Source organism: Panthera uncia, chromosome A2 (assembly GCF_023721935.1).
Source record: "Panthera uncia isolate 11264 chromosome A2, Puncia_PCG_1.0, whole genome shotgun sequence".
NCBI lineage: Eukaryota > Metazoa > Chordata > Mammalia > Carnivora > Felidae > Panthera > Panthera uncia.
In genome coordinates this window covers 24243058-24262195 of record NC_064816.1, presented here as the reverse complement: position 1 = coordinate 24262195, position 19138 = coordinate 24243058, and the positions used below count along the sequence as shown (strand labels likewise).

General features: G+C 36.8%; 1 protein-coding gene and 1 long non-coding RNA gene across 5 annotated transcripts in view; one reads left to right on the top strand and one right to left on the bottom strand.

Moving 5' to 3' along the window:
- Positions 1 to 5515: 5515 nt before the first annotated feature.
- The window catches only part of LOC125929505 (uncharacterized), a 50665-nt gene continuing 37042 nt past the window's right edge, over positions 5516 to 19138 (bottom strand). For 2 of the 4 annotated variants that reach the window (XR_007459884.1, XR_007459883.1), the window contains one exon: positions 5516 to 11356. This is a non-coding gene — a long non-coding RNA (uncharacterized LOC125929505). Of the gene's footprint in view, positions 13380 to 19138 lie in introns of all 4 variants that reach the window. The other 2 variants (XR_007459885.1, XR_007459886.1) reach the window with 2 other exon arrangements.
- HESX1 (HESX homeobox 1) lies at positions 12113 to 13595 on the top strand. Its single transcript, XM_049640765.1, has 4 exons — positions 12113 to 12284; positions 12799 to 12998; positions 13299 to 13400; positions 13497 to 13595. The coding sequence occupies exons 1-4, from the start codon at positions 12128 to 12130 to the stop codon at positions 13593 to 13595; spliced, it is 558 nt and encodes a 185-aa protein (XP_049496722.1). The 5' UTR covers positions 12113 to 12127.

The window sequence follows — 19138 nt, the reverse complement described above, 5'->3', positions numbered from 1 at the left end:
CAACTAAAAAGAGGAGGTACTGGAATTTGGACCCAGATAGTTTGATACAGGAGTTGGGCTCTTATACTCTCAGTCCTGCTCAATCCCACCTAAACAGATTTGGGTCCTTTTCTGCTTTCATAACCTCTTGTGCATATATCTTTATTATTTTATTATATTGAAATTTTGTATTTATATATTGGTGTTTCTAGAAGAATGAGAATATTATTTATATTTGCAAAGGTAGAGAGAGGGGTGCCTGGCTGGCTCAGTTGGTGGAGCATAGGACTCTTGATCTCAGGGTTATGAGTTCAAGCCCCATGTTGGGTAGAGAGATTAATTAAAAATAAAATCTTTTTTTAAGGTAAAATAATGAATTTACATTATTATATCTCTAGTCATTACACATAATAAGACATAATAAATCCACATCCACCCATCACTCCAATTCAACACTTAACATTTGCAACACTTGTTTTAATTCTCTCCGTGTTTTCTTGTTTTCCTGTTTTTTTTTTTGTTTTGTTTTGTTGTTTTTTTTTTTTTGAGATACAGAGTGTGAGTGGGGGAGGGGCAGAGAGAGAGAGGGAGACAGAATCCGAAGCAGGCTCCAGGCTCTGAGCTGTCAGCATGGAGCCCGATGCGGGGCTCGAACTCATGGGCCGTGAGATCATGACCTGAGCTGAAGTTGGACGCTTAGCTGACTGAGCCATCCAGGCGCCCCTTGTTTTCCTGAAATATTTTAAAGCAAAACCCAGACATCTTGAAATTCTATCTATAAATGCTAAAGTAGAATCTTTTTTACAAGAGCTTTTTTTTTTTTTTAACAGAACTGTAATCACATTCTCACACCTATAACAAAGTTAATTACTATCACCTTGATCACCAGTTTCTTGAGGACAGAAACAATTTCATCTCCTGGCTACCTAGTGCACCCTTGATATATATATGCTAAAGTTTAATAAATGTTTGTTGTGATTTAAAAGGGTTTTGTTTTTTGTTTTTTGTTTTTTGTTTTTTACATAAGAACCATAACATTCTTGTCCCAGAAAGAATGTTATAAGTAACAAACCGGTCTTAAGGTTGACTGATAACTCTCATTTAATCTGCAATGATTAGATTAAACGGCACTAAAGTGTAGGCCTGAACCCCTCAAAGCCCTAAATCCAAAACTGTTTCATCTTTGAATATTGTGTCTAGGGAAAACCTAAGTCTAATTTAGCCTAGCCCTGAGTTTTCTTGTTCCTACTGTTAATCTGCCGAGAACAGAAGGGCAAGGACTAGACGGAGTGGGAGTGTTCATTGGTAAATATTTCTTAAAAGGAAACATGACAGCATCCACCAAAAAAAAAATAATATACTCTTCAAAGAAATTTTTCATGGAAATACTCATGCATGTATGCTAAAAGGTATGTATAAGGTATTCAATGCTATAATGTTTATAATAGTTTAAAAAGTTGGAGACAACCCTAAGTGCCCGTTATCAGAGATATAATTCAATAAATTACTGTTCATCCACCTGATGTAGGTGCCAAGCAGCTGTTGAAGAGTGAGACAGAACTGTATGTGCTGACATAGTGTCATGTCAATGTTGGGGAAGCCCACTGCAGAACAATTCATATGTCTGCCTCCATGTCGATAAAAATATGTGTGTGTGCACCCACCTATTATACCAAAGCACTTTAAAAAGGCAGGAATGGGGCACCTGAGTGGCTCAGTAGATTAAGCCAGTTTTGAGTTCAAACCCAGCGTCAGGCTCTGCGCTGATAGTTCAGAGCCTGGAGCCTGCTTTGGATTCTGTGTCTCCTTCTCTCTGCCCCTCCCCTGCTTGCGCTGTCTCTCTTTCTCCCTCTCTCTCTCTTTCAAAAATAAAAATAAAATATTAAAAAAATAATAATAAATTTAAAAAGGCAGGAAAGAGAAGCATAAACTGTTAGTAGTGGTAGCCAATAGTAGGTTGGGGAATAAGAATGGGGTAGAATTGAAGGAGATGATCATATCTTATTCTATGTACTGTGAGATTGAATCATTTTTTAAAGTTTTGGGGGTTTTGTTTGTTTTTGTTTTTGTTATTTTTTGGGGAGAGAGAGAAACAGAAAGTGCAAGCGGGGAAGGGTAGAGAGAGAGGGAGAATCCCAAGCAGTGCAGAGCCTGATGCAGGGCTCAAACCCATGAAACTGTGGGATCATGATCTGAGCCTAAATCAAGGGTCAGATTCTTAGCCTACTGAGCTAGCCAGGCACCCTGAATGAATCTTTTAAAAATAAAAATGCATTTGTGTTTCAGATGATTTTAAGGGCATGGTATGTACAAGACACTATAGTGAAAAGAATTTTGACAGATTTCATAATGTAAAACTATGAAACTACTCTTTTGAGATTTCAGAAGAACAAAGGTTGAACATTGTTCTAATATTATAAAGAAAATGAACTCATTCAACAAACCTTTATTTAATATCTCTTGTGTGATGGGCACTGTGATAGTGCTAGGGGGCAGAAAAATGTGTATGAAACCTTCCCAACTCTCCTGAATCACTGGGAAAGATACTGTGCATTTCCGGTAGCAATAATGGCAGATGAGGGCCTTAGGAATGACTGAGTGCCAAGGCTGTGAACTGTTTGTTCAATATGACTTGGGATTTTTTGGTTCTAAATTTAGATTTTTAATTTTTCTTATGTAAGTATAGTCGGTACACAATATTGTATCAGTGCACATACGCTCCGATTTTTAAAACAAATCCCCCATCTTCCTTCTTATTAAATTTTAGTTACAGAATGCCAAAATGTCTTCTAATTTGTGGATTACACTAGAGTGATACATCAATAGTTCACAGAAAACTGGGAGTACCTGAACACATTGAACGACAACAGTCGTAAACCCACAGCATTTACATTGCCTGTTCAGCTTACAAATGTCACCTCTTCCTAGTTCTATGCATCCATCCATCCATTTATGCACTCATACACAAATATTTATTGAATGTGTACTTTGCCACTGTTCTAGGAGATACTGAAGGTATAACAGCAAAAAATTACATTGCTTTAGAAAACATTTTAGCAATTAAAAATAGTCCTGAATAGAACAGTGTAATTCCTATGCAAAAGTAAGAGGCAAGAGTCATTAAAGCTTTGCTTATTGTGTTTCTCTCTTATGTTCACAGACCATGAGCATAATAACTGTATGGCTGATTTGTAAAACTGCTAAAACGTCTAAGACATTGAACATTTTTCTGATGTTAGTGATATGGGAGTTACTTGAAATACACAATTAGAAAACAAATTGTTAGCAAAACCTGGGTAGATATACAAGTTACTAAAATAAAACATAAACCTTTCAATTTTTACTTCACTTTGTACATATAGATGTTTAAAAGGTAGACTGCTCAATTTTATGATTCCTATAATTTTTCAATGTCAATGAGTCAGGCTTTTCTTATATCAAAATAAGTGTTAAAAGGTATTGAGGATATGTCATATCCAACTATTCACAACCTTTTCTTATCATACCTTTTGCTGTTTATATCATGAGATCATTGATGACTATGTTACTGTGGACATTAATTGATAAAGTCAGTAGAAAAGGGGATTTGGAGACAGAAATTTGAGTCAAGTCTCTACCACTTGCTAGTTGGTAGTAATATACAATTGAACTCTCAGTTTCTGTTTTCTCAACCACAAGAGTAGAGGATTTGTGAAAGGATTAAATACAAATATTTTTTAAATGCTTTAGAAGCTATAAAGCACTATAGATATTTTGTTTGTATTCATTATAACATTACTCTAGATAAGTACCATTTATTAGAAACCCATAGTAGACATCATATTAATGGTGGAACACTGTTCTCCTGTCAGAATCAAAACAAGGAGGTCTGTTGTCATCACCACTATTTTCAACATTGTTCTGTGCTTCTAGACCAACATTGTCTGACAGAACTTTCTGCAGTGATGGAAATGTTCTGTCTGTGCTGTCCAAAATGGTAGCCAGTGGCCACATCTGCTATCTAAATTTAAATAATTTACAATAAAATTAATTTTGAAATTCATTTCCTCAGTTGCACTAGTTACATTTCAAGTGCTCATTAGCCACATGTGTCTAGTAGCAACCGTATTGGGTAATGCAGATATAGAACATTTACATCAGCTTAGAAAATTCTACTGGATTAGAAGTCCTTTGATCTACAATTATAATGTTTAATAATCACATGTCCATCCATCAATTTATTTAATTTTATTAGTAAATGCATTTTAAAGCAAGTTGCAGATATGTATATGTGTGTGTGTGTGTGTGTGTGTGTGTGTGTATTTCTTCCCTAAATTCTTCAAATGCATATCATTCACCATCTAGTTCAATACTTGTTTATGCTTTAATGGATGAAATTTTATATACAGTGAACAAATCTTAAAGAGTACCAATCAATAAATATTGACAAATGCTTGCATCTATGTAATACAAACCCTAGAACATTGCCATCACCCTCCAAGTTTCCTGATTCTGCTTCCCATTTAGTCCCCACCTTTACCTCAACTTTCTGATTTTTTTCTTTTTTGTTGTTATTTTTAACTTTTTTTTTTAATGTTTATTTATTTCTGAGACAGAGAGAGACAGAGCATGAGTGGGGGAAGGGCAGAGAGAGAGGGAGACACAGAATCCGAAGCAGGCTCCAGGCTCCAAGCTGTCAGCACAGAGCCCGATGCGGGGCTTGAACTCACAAACCGTGAGATCACGACCTGAGCTAAAGTCGGTCGTTCAACCAACTGAACCACCGAGGCACCCCTTTCTGATTTTTTTCAATACGAACTAATTTTGTCTGTTCTTGAACATCATATAAATGAAATCATACCATAGATATTCTTTTGTATAAGGCTCCTTTGACTTAGCATAATGTTTTTGACATTCATCAATGTTGTCACATACATTGGTAGTATATACCTTTATATTGCTGAATTGTATTCAATTTGTATAACTATACTGTAGTTTATTTAGCCACTTTCCTGTTGATAGATACCTACCTGCCAGTTTTGACTATTATGAATAGAGCTTCTGTGAATATTCTTGCGCAAGTTTTTTCATTTTTATTTTTTGAGAAAAAGAGAGCATGAGCGGGGGGAGAGAGAATCTTAAGTAGGTTCTACACTCAGTTCAGAGCTCAACACAGAGCTTGATTCCATGACCCTGGAATCATGACCTGTGCCAAAATCAAGAGTCGGACACTCAACCAACTGAGCCACCCAGGCACCACTCTCATGCAAGCTTTTTGTGGACATATGTTTTCATTTTTCTAGAAATGGAATTGCTGGATCATAGCAGGTATATGTTTTGTTGTTGGCTGCTAACATATAGAATTAAATTGATTTTTGTATATTTACCTTTGATTTATGATTTTGCTAAATTTACGTATTAGTTTTAGTATCTATTTTGTAGATTCTTAAGATTTTTCAATGTAAACAATTATGTCATCTGTGAATAGAGAAGTTTAATTCTTCCTTTCTTTGTTTTTTAATTTTTTTTTAACATTTATTTATTTTTGAGACAGAGAGAGAAAGAGCATGAGCGGGGGAGGGGCAGACAGAGAGGGAGACATGGAATCCGAAGCAGGCTCCAGGCTTTGAGCTGTCAGCACAGAGCCCGACACGGGGCTTGAACTCATCAATGCGAAATCATGACCTGAGCTGAAGTCAGATGCTCAACCGACTGAGCCACCCAGGCACCCCTAATTCTTCCTTTCTGATCTATATGAGTTTTCTTTCTTTTTCTTGTCTTATTACACTGGCTTAGATCCAATATAGTGTTGGATAGAAATACTGAAAGTGAACATCCTTGGCTTGTTTCTATTCTTAGAGAGAAAGCATTCAATATTTCACGAGTTTATTTGAGAGAGAGAGCACAAGAGTACATGTGTGAGTGGGGGAGGGGCAGAGAGAGAATCCCAAACAGGCTCTGCACTGTCAATGCAGAACCCAGTGCAGGGCTCAAACTCACAAACCGTGAGATCATGACCTGAGCCAAAATCAACAGTCAGATACTTAACTGACTGAGCCACCCAGACACCCCAATATTTCACCATTAAATTTGATGTTTAGAACAAGCACCCAGTGGACTCATTCAGAGGAGTGCATAGCTCTTGATCTTGGGGTTGTGAGTTAGAGCCCCATTTTGGGTGTAGAGATTACTTAAATAAATAAGCTTTATAAATAAGTAAACAAACAAATGTTAGTTGACAATTTCTATAGATGCCCTCTGTCATATTGAGGAAGTTACTTCTAAACCTAATTTGCTGATTTTTTATAGTCACAAATGAGTATTTTTTTGCATCTGATAAAACGATCACATGATTATCTTTTTTTCTATTAATGGTTAATTACATTGATTTTTGAATGTTAAACCATCCTTTCCTTTCTGAGAAAAGCCTCGGTCATAATTTATTATCTTTTTTGTGTTTCTATATTCTATTTGCTAATGTCTTAAAGATTTTGTGTCTGTGTTCCTAAGGGATATTTGTCTATAATTTTTCTGGAAATTTTTTGTTATCAGTGTTATTCATGACTCATGCAATGAATTTAGGAGGGTCCCTTTCCATTTTATGAAGGAGTTTGTGTAAGATGGTATTTGTATAAGACTGTTCTTTAAATATCTGATAAATTTCATCAATGAAGTTATCTGGGCCTGGAGTTTTTTGTGTGTGAAATAATTTCTTTAATAGATATCCAAGCAGTCATATATTCTAGTTCATCTTGTCTCAATTTTGGTAATCATAGTGTTTCAAGATTTTTATCTATTTCGTGTAAGTTGTTGAATTTGTTGGTATAAAGTTGTTAATAATATTCTTTTATCTTTTTAATGATCTGTAGTCTCTATAGTAATATCACCTCTTTATTCCTGATATTAGTAATTTGTGTTCTGTGTTCTCTCTCTTTTTTTTTTTTTTTAAAGATTTTGTTTTTAAGTAATCTATACATCCAACACAGGGCTCCAACTCACAACCCCAAGATCTAGAGTTGCATGTTCTACCAACTGAGCCAGCTAGGCACCCTTCTTTTATTCTTGATTAGTCTGCCTATAGTTTTATCAATTTTGTTGATTATTTCAGAAGACCAACTTTGTTTGTTTTAGATTTTATTCATTTCTGCTCTTATATTTTTTCTCTTCTTCTAACTATGATATTATTTTGTCCTCCCACCCCAACCCAGTTTCTTATGATGGAGGCTTATGTAAATTATCTAGTGCTGTATAACAAATCAACTAAAAGTGGTTTAAAACAGCAGTGTTTATTTAATACCTCTCACAGTTTCTTTGTGTCAGAAATTCAGGAGTGATTTGGATATCCAGTCCTGTCTGAGAGTATCCATTAAGATTGTGGTCAGATGTCAGCTGGGGCTTCATTCATCTGAAGGTTTTACTAGGACTGGAGGATTCACTTCCCAAGTGACTCACTCACATACCTGGCAACTTGGTATTGACTGTTGGCAAAAACTTCAATTCCTCTCCATGTGGGCTTTCCACAGCTTTACTTAAGTGTCCTCAGGGCATGGTGGCTGGCTTCCCCTGGAGAGAGCTATCCAAAAGATCAAAGCAGAACCCACAGTGCCCCATAACACCTAACAGTGGAGGTCACACTGGTCACTTTGTTGTAGTACAGGTCTGGTGGTGATAAATCTCTTTGTTTTTATGTATCTTGAGATGTCTTTCTTTTGCTTTCATTTTCTGAGATATTTTTGTTGGACATAGAATTCTGGGTTGAAAAGCTTATTTTTCCTTTTAGCACTTTAAAGATGTTTCATTGTCTTCTGGCCTCCATTGTTTCTGATGAGAACTCAGTCAAATCATATTGTTATTCTTATGTATATAATATACCATTTTTCTCTGAATCCTTTCAAATTTTTCTCTTTATCTTTGGTTTTATCCGTTTGACTATGATATACCTAGATGTAGTTTTGCTTGTGTTTATCCTACTGAGGTTCTTTGAGCTTCTTGAAACTATAAATTTATGTCTTTCACCAAATTTTGGAAAACTTCAGCCATTATTTCTTCAAATATTTTTTCTACCATATCTTCTCTATTTCTCCCTCTGTAATTCCAATTACACATATGCTAGATATTGTTTTATTGTCTTACAGGTTACTCAGACTCTGCTGATGTTATTTTTAATGTTTTTTCCTGTGTATTCTTCAGATCAGATCATATTCATTAATATATCTTCAAGTTCACTGACTCTTCTGGCATCTCCTATATACTGTTAAGCCTACCCAGTGAATTTCTTATCTCTCATATTTTATTTTTCAGTAATAGAAGTTACATTTGATTTTTTTGTAGTTATTATTTCTCTGATGATGGATACTGTCTGTACATTCATTATGAGCACATTTTCATTTATGTCCTTAAGCATCTTTACATTTACTGCTCTCAAAACTTGTCAGCTAATTCCAACATCTGTATCACCCCTGGATCTGTCTCCATTGATTGCATTTTCTTGTCAATATGGGACACATTTTCCAGTTTCTTCATATGGCTAATAATGTTGTGTTGTATCCTGGACTCTGTAAATGATATTTATAGTCTCCAGATTCTATTTTATCTGTCTGAAGAATGTTGATTTGCATTTGTTTGTTTGTTTGTTTGTTTTGTTTTATCAGTCTGTGCTCAAACTGTATCTAAGCTCTGTTTCCCTTGTGGTCATCATCGGTTGAAATTTTTGTTCAATCATTTTAGGATTAGCTGAGATGTTTGGTGTTTTCCATGTGCATGCCAAATTCAGAAGTCATCCGGGGATTTGGGCAGAATTTATATGCAGAATTTGGGGCCTTTCCCTGTATCTCTTTCCTTCCTAGGATTCTCTGTCACTTCCTAGCTGCTGTGGTTGACTTGACCTCTCTCCTTTGGTTCCTTAAGCCAATAAGATCGTACATCCTCCCACATAGTGTTGACTGGTGCCTGCTTTCAGACAAAAAGCCATAAAAATGGAAAGCTCACCCAGTGCTATTTATCTCTTCTAAATGTATTTTCCCTGTTTGGGACTACTTTTCAGTACTTTGGGGTAGTTTTAAAAAACATTTCGTCCAGAGTTTATAATTTGTATCTGTGGGAGGGTAGGTACAATAGAAGCTACTTCATTACTACCATAAATGGAGCCAGAAAGGCCCTTTTTAAAGGTAGAAATCATAAAGGGTAATATCAACACATTTTACTATATGAAGCTTCATACGAGAAAAAAAAGCATCAATAAAGTCAAAATATCAAGGGCAAAATGGGGGAAATATTTATTACACATACCAAAGAGTTATCATCTTTTAATATATGAAAAACTCTTATCATTAAGAAACAACAACCAAAAAAATACCCTAATTTAAAACAAAATGGGCTAAGGACATGTTATGGTCTGAATGTGTGTGTCCCACCAAAATTCATATGTTGCAATCCTAATACCCCTTGTGATGGTATTAGGAGGTGGGAGCCCTTAGGAGGTGATTAGGTCATGAGGGCGGAGCCCTCATGAATGGGATTAGTTTCTTATAAAAGGTCCTGGAGAGTTCCCTAGCCCCTTCTGCCATGTGAAGATAAGGAGAAATCTGCCACCTGGAAGAGAGCCCTCACCCAACCATGCCAGTGCCCTGATCTCAGACTTCCAGCCTCCAGAACTGTGAGGAATAACTTTCTGTTGTTTATCAGCTACCCAGTCTGTGGTATTTTGTTAGACCAGCCTGAACAGACTAAGACAGACATAAGCCATCATTTCACAATAGAAAGAGCACGTATTGGCTGAAAAACATGAAGAAATAAATGCCCAACTTTATTTGAAGGAATGCAAAAAGAAACAATGAGATTCTTTCATCTAGTATGAGCCAAGCACTGTTTTTGGATGCCAGGGAATGAACAAAAAGACAAAAATTCTAGAGATAGGAAACAGATAATAGAAAACAAACATAATAAACAGATATAAAACATAATAAGGCAAAAGGTAGTAAATGGGAGAGGTTGACATTTTGTTTCTTCCTCTCAGTGAGTTTATCCCTCTCTGAAATTACCTTGTTCATCACTGATATCTAGCACCTAGAATGGTGTCTAGCACATAGTAAGTGCTCTATAAAATTTGTTGAATAAATATATAAGAAAATGTTTCCCTGATATTTTTAGAGAAATTCTTTCCTACCTTTTATTTTCATCTACCATCCATATATAAAATGGTATTATGTAAGTCCAGATAAAGTCAACTCAAACAGTAAAGATATTGGAATGTCCTTGTTGATAAGGAAGAAATTGGGGATTAGAGTTGCTTCAGTGTGTGCTGTAGGAGCATTGCAATTTGTGCACTAGGGCACTAATCTGTGGGGTTAGGATTTCAGGATCTCCACCTCCTGCACTGATGAGCCGGCTTACCTGGCTCCCCGCTTCCTTTTTCCATTTTTATCACCAGTTAACATATAAGGTAATTTACTGACTTATAATTACTGTTACAAATATTGTTTGCTCCCCACCCCCACCCCACCCGATACCACTGTGAGCTTCATGAGGGCAAGGATCCTGTTCTTTCTGGTACTGAGTAGATGCTCAACCAATAGTGGAATGAACAGGTGGATGGATGAATGTCTCAAGAGAAAGGAATCTGTGAAGGTCTTGAATTCTCTCTCTTCCTCCAAGTCTTCCTCAGGGTAAGGTCACCCTCCTTTACACAGTCTACATTCCAAGACGCTAGAGGCAAAACCTCCATGAGGCATTAAATGTTTACTAGTTTGTTCATTCTTACAATGGCTTTACACCTGTATTTATAAACCCATCCTTCTGTGTGCCTGTTGATGTTTTGTATGTGAATCCTTTGTTCATTCTAGAAGCTGCTTAAAGAGGAATTTAGTTCAATATTTGTACCTCATGATAGGATAAAATCAGATGAAGCTGAGCTCCATCCTGTAGAGTCCATTTCCTCTATGAGTGGAGACTACTTTTCCTCTTCCCTGAAGAATTGTCTCATAGTTGTTTAAATCCTGGATAAAGTTGAACTCTTAAATTTATCCTCAAGAAGGTACTGGAAAAAGAGGAGCCACAGAGTACAAGGACTAAAAATATTGCACTATCTGAGGGTGTGCTTACTTCACAGTCTTCCCAATTAGCAGCTGCATTTCTCTTTTAATTTCAAGTTTTCTTAGGAGGATGAAATGAAAATATTCTGTTCTTGGTTATTTTTCACAAATCTTATTGTCTTTGTGAAGACTTCCCAGCCCCTCAAAAAATCAACACAGGGAAATTCTTCTTTAAGAAAATACAGTGAATCATGCTCTGTTCTTTGAAACAACCCTGCTGGGAAGAGAAATTCTTCCTTTTAGTTTGAACAGTCATGCTTTTAAGTTACTTGCAGGTGGTTACATATGATCTTCACATAAACTTGTATCTGTCTCATTTAAAAGAAAAGATGAAAGAATGGAATTAGCTCATTAATTATTTAAAATACTTGGTGCAACTGTTCCTTATGAATTAATCCAGGCACTTGGAAGACAATTACACTCAGTGTTAATAACATTGCCAACCTTTTCCGGTATGCTGCACTCCAAATACTATTGTGTTTTCATTGACAACATTCACTATTACATATGCATATGAAAAACAGGCATTTTCATTGGAATTACCGTAATAGCATTAAGAGATTATTATTTTTTCCAATTTCCTTGGAAGAAAATTCACTTAAATTAGATTATTTATTACTTGACTGCTCTCCTATCTTGCCTGTGTGTTTAGGTAACTGGAGTCCATGAAGGTATAAACTTCAGAATAAAAGGCATGATTTTATACATTAATGATTTCAAATAAAAGAGGAGTGCTAGTTTGTGCATCACTTCTTTCGAGAAAGTTAAGTCTGTGTTCTGCTTAGGAGAGATAACACTTTTTGTCCCTGTAGGTGGCCCCCCTGGTGTAGCCATTAGTTGCTAATTACTTGCAAACAAATAAACAATTAACTCCTCAAGCTGCTGGCTGGGAGAGTGTTCATTGACATGCTAAAACTTTCTAAGACAGGATTTTAATTAGTGACGTTCTAAATCCAGCCCCCTTGTCAGCAGAGCCAGGAGGTGAACCACAGGAAGATCCCAGCCCTGTACACATGGGGCAGAGCCAGCCAAGAAGCAAGGAGAGGCCAGAGCCGCTGTTCTGTGCAGCCCACTCGAGGATGTCTCCCAGCCTACAGGAAGGGGCTCGGCATGGGGAAACCAAACCCTCGCCCTGCTCCTTTTCAATTGAGAGCATTTTGGGATTGGACCAGAAGAAAGACTGTGTTCCATCAATGAAACCCCACAGGCCCTGGGCAGACACCTGCGGCTCCTCAGGTACACCACAAGTTAATTTTTTAAATTCTTTGTTATTTCGTCTGCAGTGTTTATTTTGGCCTTTATTTCATATTACGTAGAGTTAGAGAAAAACTGCAGTTTCATCCAATTACATAACTGAAGTATCTAGGACTTTCAGTGCCTCCAGCTGAGTTCTATAGGAAATGAAAAGAGAATTGGCCTTAGATCCAAGGGAGTATAAAGTTCATTCACAGGAAATGCCAAGAACCTGCATTTATTTCAGAAGGTCTCTTGTATTTGACACATCAGATATTCTATTTTTTCACTGAAAAAATATATGACATTCAGAGATCAAAATGTTCTCTAGCAGCAAGGCAGGATCTCCATCTTTGTTTGCTTTTTGGTTTTTGGTTGATGAGAGGTCAGTTCTCTTGTGAAACCCAGAGGAATTTCCCCAGGAAAATTAAAGACAACTTCCTGAAATTCCTTCTTATAGAACTTTGTGGAATACAGGTTTGGACATCTAAGATGGAGTTTATTTTTCTGCTTTTAGGGAAAGATATTAACCTATGTGTACATATCCCGAGCCTTCCTAACGGGATCTCATTCCCTTATACTGTGGATCGTCCAGTGCCAGAAGAAAGATTTTTGAAATGTGAAAATTACTTTTCACCCTCAGAAAGACTGTCTTTGAAAAGAGAACTGAGTTGGTATAGAGGACGAAGACCAAGAACCGCTTTTACTCAAAACCAGGTGGGAAGTTTTTTCAAGCAGTAATGATAATACAAAGGTTTTAACTAACACCCTGTTGGGCAAAAGCCCAATCACTTTGGGATCTCAGTTTAGAAGCCTTGTTAACGAAACAATAGACTCTATGGAGGTGTTTTTTTTTTTTTTTGACAGTTTCTGGATAGTCATTTAAAAAATGTAAAAGGCATATATAGATTAATTGCCCAAGATGTAAATACAATTATGTTGCTATACGAATTAAAGCCCATTTTATAATGACATACGAAATATCAACATTTTATGTAACTATTACCTTATTCATAGATTGAAGTGTTGGAAAATGTCTTTAGAGTAAACTGCTATCCTGGCATTGATATCAGAGAAGACTTAGCTCGAAAACTGAATCTAGAGGAAGACAGAATCCAGGTAATTTTCAAACTTAGCTGTTACCTGTGATGATGGAAATGTTAAGAATAGTAAAATAATGTTCCTGAGATCTACTTTATTTTTCCTTAATTTTAGATCTGGTTCCAAAATCGGCGTGCAAAGCTGAAAAGGTCCCATAGAGAATCACAGTTTCTAATGGCGAAAAAAAATTTCAACACGAATCTCCTGGAGTAGACGGAAAACTGACCACGTGAGATTATTTTACAATTGCAGAACCCGAGGAATCAGTGGAGATATCAAATTTTAAAAATGTGATCTTTTCTGCATTTAATCTGAGTGTGTTGTCATTTTTCTTCCGAAAATATATTGTAAATATTCACTATTAAAACATGGTACCTATTATACATGGGCACTTTTAGTTACAATAAAGGCCTTTCCTATATATTTTAATAAACATTTTCAGAAAAAGCCAGCTATTTTTTAAGTGAGCAAATTTAATCTAAGAAACTAGTTCGCTAAAATCAGCAAGCTCATGACTAAGTGACTCCATAAGCTGGATTCTATTTACAGAATAATTCAAGTAAAATAATCTGGAGAATGGCACAAAGATATGCTCTGTTTCAATTAGTTTTCTTCAAGTGCATTTTGAAACATGATTATTAGCTCCTCTTAATTTCTGACATAAAGCATTGAAACTTTCTCACCACGTATCAATACAAATCCTTCTAGCATGCCAGTTTCAAGCTGTTTTTTTTTAAGCAAAATCATTATGCCAAAGTAGAGATAGAAAGACATCAGTTGTCATATTCATACCCTTGGTATTATATTGCAAAAAGGATTGAGCTGCAAATACATGCAAATTTTAAAATATTTTCCTAGCTATTTAATGTTGTGTTTTACTTTCATTCATTAAAGGAATAATGATCATCGGGCTAATATCTATTTCTAGTTTAGTGGTTTCCAAACAACTGTATATTTTGTTGTTACAAGTAATACGTTGACTGATGAGGTAACTGATCTGCCTTTTGTATGTGCTGTGACATAGTCGCTAGAAAAAATCAGGGCACTTTTTTGGGACAAAAACTATGTATTTTCCTTGCACTTGCCATTGTACCTATCAACTAAAGATGGGAAGGAATGGGTAAGATGCATCACAAAAAAGAAGTCCTACCACTGGAAGTCTGGGTGTTTGTTTTCTAGTTAATTAGTGGAAGGCCAGAGTGGGTATGCTCTTTGAAATGTTTGCTTGAGGACTTTGACTTGGTCTCCTGGAAACTATATTTCAGCTGTCCTCATTGAGTTGAATTCTCCCTTCCCTTTTCTTTCCTGCTCCTCTGTTCTCTTCTTTCCTAGCAACGACCACAGTAGAAGATTCTTGTTGAATTATTGAATCTATACCTACTATATACATTTTTGTTTGTTTAATTGCATGAGAAAGGTGAAAAGGAGTGTGCATATTATCACTGAGGAAAAGGAGTGTGACTCAGATTTTAGAGCTTTTAAAAGATCATTTAGGGAGAGCACATTTGGGATAGAGAGCTCTGTGTCCCAACAACTAGTCAGCAATAGACGGTCTTATTCTGTTCCACTATTGCTGAGATGGAGAGGGAGGAAGAACAGAAGGGCAGCCACTGGAAAACCAGAGGCATTACATGTTTTCCAAGGAAGTTTACTGTCAGACTGGGCCATTTTTCCCAATATAAGGAGCTGCTTTCACTAATACAAAATGTGAATTACTATTTGTGAAATATATCAGTAAGAATTCATCCACTGGGAGCTTTCTTTGCTCTTCATTAGGTTTCTGTGAAGTTATATTAAGTTGAGGACTGGAAGTCAACTGGAGTGCGTTGGAGAGGAAAGTGTCACGTGATGGGTAGGCTTCTCAAACAGTCTTTTATTTTTATCCCAAACATCATATTTACATATTGTAAACAATTCAAGTAATGTAGAAATAGAAGAAAATCTCTCTCAAGCCTCATCCTTCCCAGATAATCATCATTAAACATTGTTATGTCTCTTTTTCTACACGAAGGCAGGTACCTATGTATACATAGATATACACACGCATTTCTATTTGTTACTTTTTTAAAAGTTTTTTTAAAAAATGTTTATTCTTGCGAGAGAGGGAGAGAGATAGTGTGTGTGCACAAGCCGGCGAGGGGCAGAGAGAGAGGAAGACCGGATCCAACCAGACTCCACCCTGTCCGCAAAGAGCCGGGTGTGGGATGTGGGCTCAAACCCACGAATTATGAGATCATGACCTGAAGTTGGTCGCTTAACCAACTGAGCCACCCAGGTGCCCCTCTATTTATTATTTTTTTAAATGTCATCACACTTAACATTCTGTGCATCTTTCTGTCATCTTGCCATGTCAGACATCTAGCTCTATCCCTTTCCTAATGTTTGCTTAGTTTAGAAGAGGATTTCAGCCCTGCATATTATAAGCTATTTTACAATATTAACACTTAAGTATTTTTAAAGTAGTACTTTTCACAAATTGATATTTCAGAGAGTAATCATAGTTTATCTAGAATTTACCTGAAATTAAACCTGTGAAGAGTGGGAAATTTCTATATAAAGTGTTAGACTTTGAAAAAAATGAAACAATATCACAAACATTGATTAATAACTAATAATGCACTTAAATTTATTTTTTAGTTATAAAACCTGGTCATACCTATAAAAAGTCTGGTGAGGAAAGAAACAATAACTCTAGAATATCATTATCTCAGAATTCTCTAGTGACCATAATATAACCTATTTACGTGCGTCTAAAATTCAATTTTATCTATCATTGAGACAACTTGTGTTTACAACTGAAGGTACATACTTATAACTGAAATCATTTATAATAGAAACAATGCATCTATAAAAAATAACATTTGGAAGTCAGAAAAAATTTAAATAATACTAGAATTTGTAATATTAAAGAAGTAACTATGAATATAATATGCATGTTCTTTCAGATATTTCACATATTTTCAGATACTAATAACATAATATCATTAAATGTTTTGAAGTGAGTCTGTAATATATTAAAATATTCAAAGAAGCAAAATAATATACAAGATTATAAGTGAATTTCCCCCAAAATCATTTCCAAAGATAAAGACTGATTGATCTTGTTAGAGGAAATAATGAGTTAGTAACTTTTTTTTTTTTTAAGCAATTATAACTGCTAGTACTTTGGAGTGAATATAATGATATTCAGGGAAAAAGCTGGACTTTAACTTTGAGGAAAAATCAAGCAAGGTGGAAATGGAAATGAAAACCCGAGATAGAATTGTCTTTCCCTCAAAACACACAGGCTCTAATCCACAGCTTATCTCTGCTCCTGGTAATTCCAAGCCTTTGTCTCCATTAATACCCAGGACAAGGTGAACAGTAGTAACAAATCAAACTAATGCAGTCAGGCTAATACCTAGAGCGTCTCTATTATCTGACGGCTGCCTAAATAAGGTTATTTGGTCTCCTGTAATGGCATTTGTCTCTTGTGAAGCCAGCCAGACAAAGCCCATCGCTAGAGAGTGCTGTTGGAAACAATGGCTGTGTGTGCCGGTGGTCAAATTTTGAGTTAATCAGTGTTAATAGCTGCTTTCACTCCCTGCATCTTATCACACATCACACGAATCGCATGAATCCCCCATTACCAAACCCAGCACACAGCATCAACCTGGGCCTTGTTTTTACTTCTTTCAAAGGCAGGGAGCTGAGTCCATTTACTTGATGAGGAACAGAAATCAAAGTATGACATGGTGACCTGCCCTCTCCATCTCGCTGAGCCCCATGGGACTAAAAGCCCTTCCGTGTGCCTTTGGCTGCATGTAAAGCTCATTTTATTTGTTTATTTATTTATTTTTAACTTTATTTATTGTAAGAGAAAGAGAGAGCATGAGCTGGGGAGGAGCAGAGAGAGGGAGAGAGAGAAAATCCCAAGCAAGCTCCAAACCGTCAGCACTGTTAGCGCAGAGCCCAACAGAGGGCTCGAACTCACAAATTGCAAGATCACGACCTGAGGCAAAATCAAGAGTCGATAGATGCTTAACTGACTGAGCCACCCAGGCGTCCCTAAAGCTCATTTGAAGTGTTCTGTCTCCTGCGGGGCAGCAGCCCACAGTGGCCGAGCAGCCAAGGCAGCTCTTGATGGCTCTGACCAGTCCACATCTCATTAGACTCACGCCTTCCCATTTTCCTCTCTCTTGTTTTCTTATTCCCACCCTTCTCCTTTTCCCCTGCTAATGCCTTAGGAAGCTTGTTGGTGTCAACAGGAATTACTGAGTCCCACAACCGAACCCCAGCCCAAAAAGTTTATTGCTTACCTTCTGTCTAGTAAAGAGTTAACATTTAGGAGCTTCATGTCTGGTCTCTTCTTCCAGGCATCCTTGGATAGCCTAGTGGGCATCTCTTTTATTTAGCATTTTATGACTGGAAGTTCATATGATGAAGTAAATGATGCCACAGTTTATGTCCTATTTACCACATTACAAGCTTGCAAAGAACCATACACCTATTGTATCTGGTGTTGGTCAAGAAATTGCCTAACAGTGGTTTTACAGGACACAGCCCCTATTTGATGGTGTATTGAGCCACCAATACTACTCTTCCTTGAGCTCTCTATTTCAGTCAAGTCAGTCAATCAAAAAGTACTCATTGGAGGCAGCCTAGCAATGTAGAGTCTGGTCACCCGGGTTCAAACCCCAATAGGTCTTTGACTTTAGGTCAGTTCTTTAATCTCTTTGAGCCTCGATTTTGTCATCTATAAAATGGGGATAAAATGGGACCTATTTCATAGAATCATTGGGGGAATTAAATGAGATAATGGATAAGGCTTAGACTAATTCCTGGCAAATACAAAATGATCAGGAAATGTTCACTTATAATAATGTGCTAGGAAATATAGAAGAAGTAAAGAAAGTTGTCTAGAACAGTGTTGTTGTGTCTGGAACAATATGTGGCACATAGCGGGTTCTCAATCAGCAGTCTTGGAACAAATAAAAACAGTTCTTGGTCTCTAGGAGCTCACTATATGATGGAGAGAAAATACTGGTTAACAGTTATTCAACAACAATTTGTTCAGTATCTGCCACGAGCCCATCACTATGTGAGACTATGGGGATGGAATGGTGAACAAGTAAAACAAGGTTTCTGCTGTTTTGGGACTTACTATACCCGGTGCCAGCAAAGTCATGGCAAATATTTGGCATACAATATCTGGTGAATGAATGAATGAATGAATGAATGAAACAGTAAGATAATAACACATGGAAGCATATCATTAAGGTCTAAATTAATGTTTGTAGATTTGTAGATGGTCAGGACTACTATAAGCTATAGGAGGAGATGGATCAGACATATGTAAAGACCAACTCTCAACTCGTTGCCTCTACATGGATAGGTCTGTGAAAAGACTAAAGCTTAATGTGGGCAGGAGCTGGGTGTTGGGAGGACGGTGTTCCAGGTGAGGAAACAATATGTAAGAAGACTTGGAAGCTGGACAGCAAGAATGGTGGCCTCTCTACAGCGATGGGTGACTGTTGGCATGGCCAACTTTGTGGGCACAATGCACCCCCTGTAGTTACACAGGACCCTGTGTTCAGAACGGCCCCATACTTGGTTTGATGCTCTGCTGCTGTCATTTTGAAAATCTTAATAATTTTTGGCCCAATAGTCCTACAATTTTAATTTGCACTGAACCCCCCAAATTATGCAGCCAGACCTGCCCATTAGGGGTGGATACAGGTTATGGAGAACCTTTGAAAAAGGCCAAGGAAGTAAAA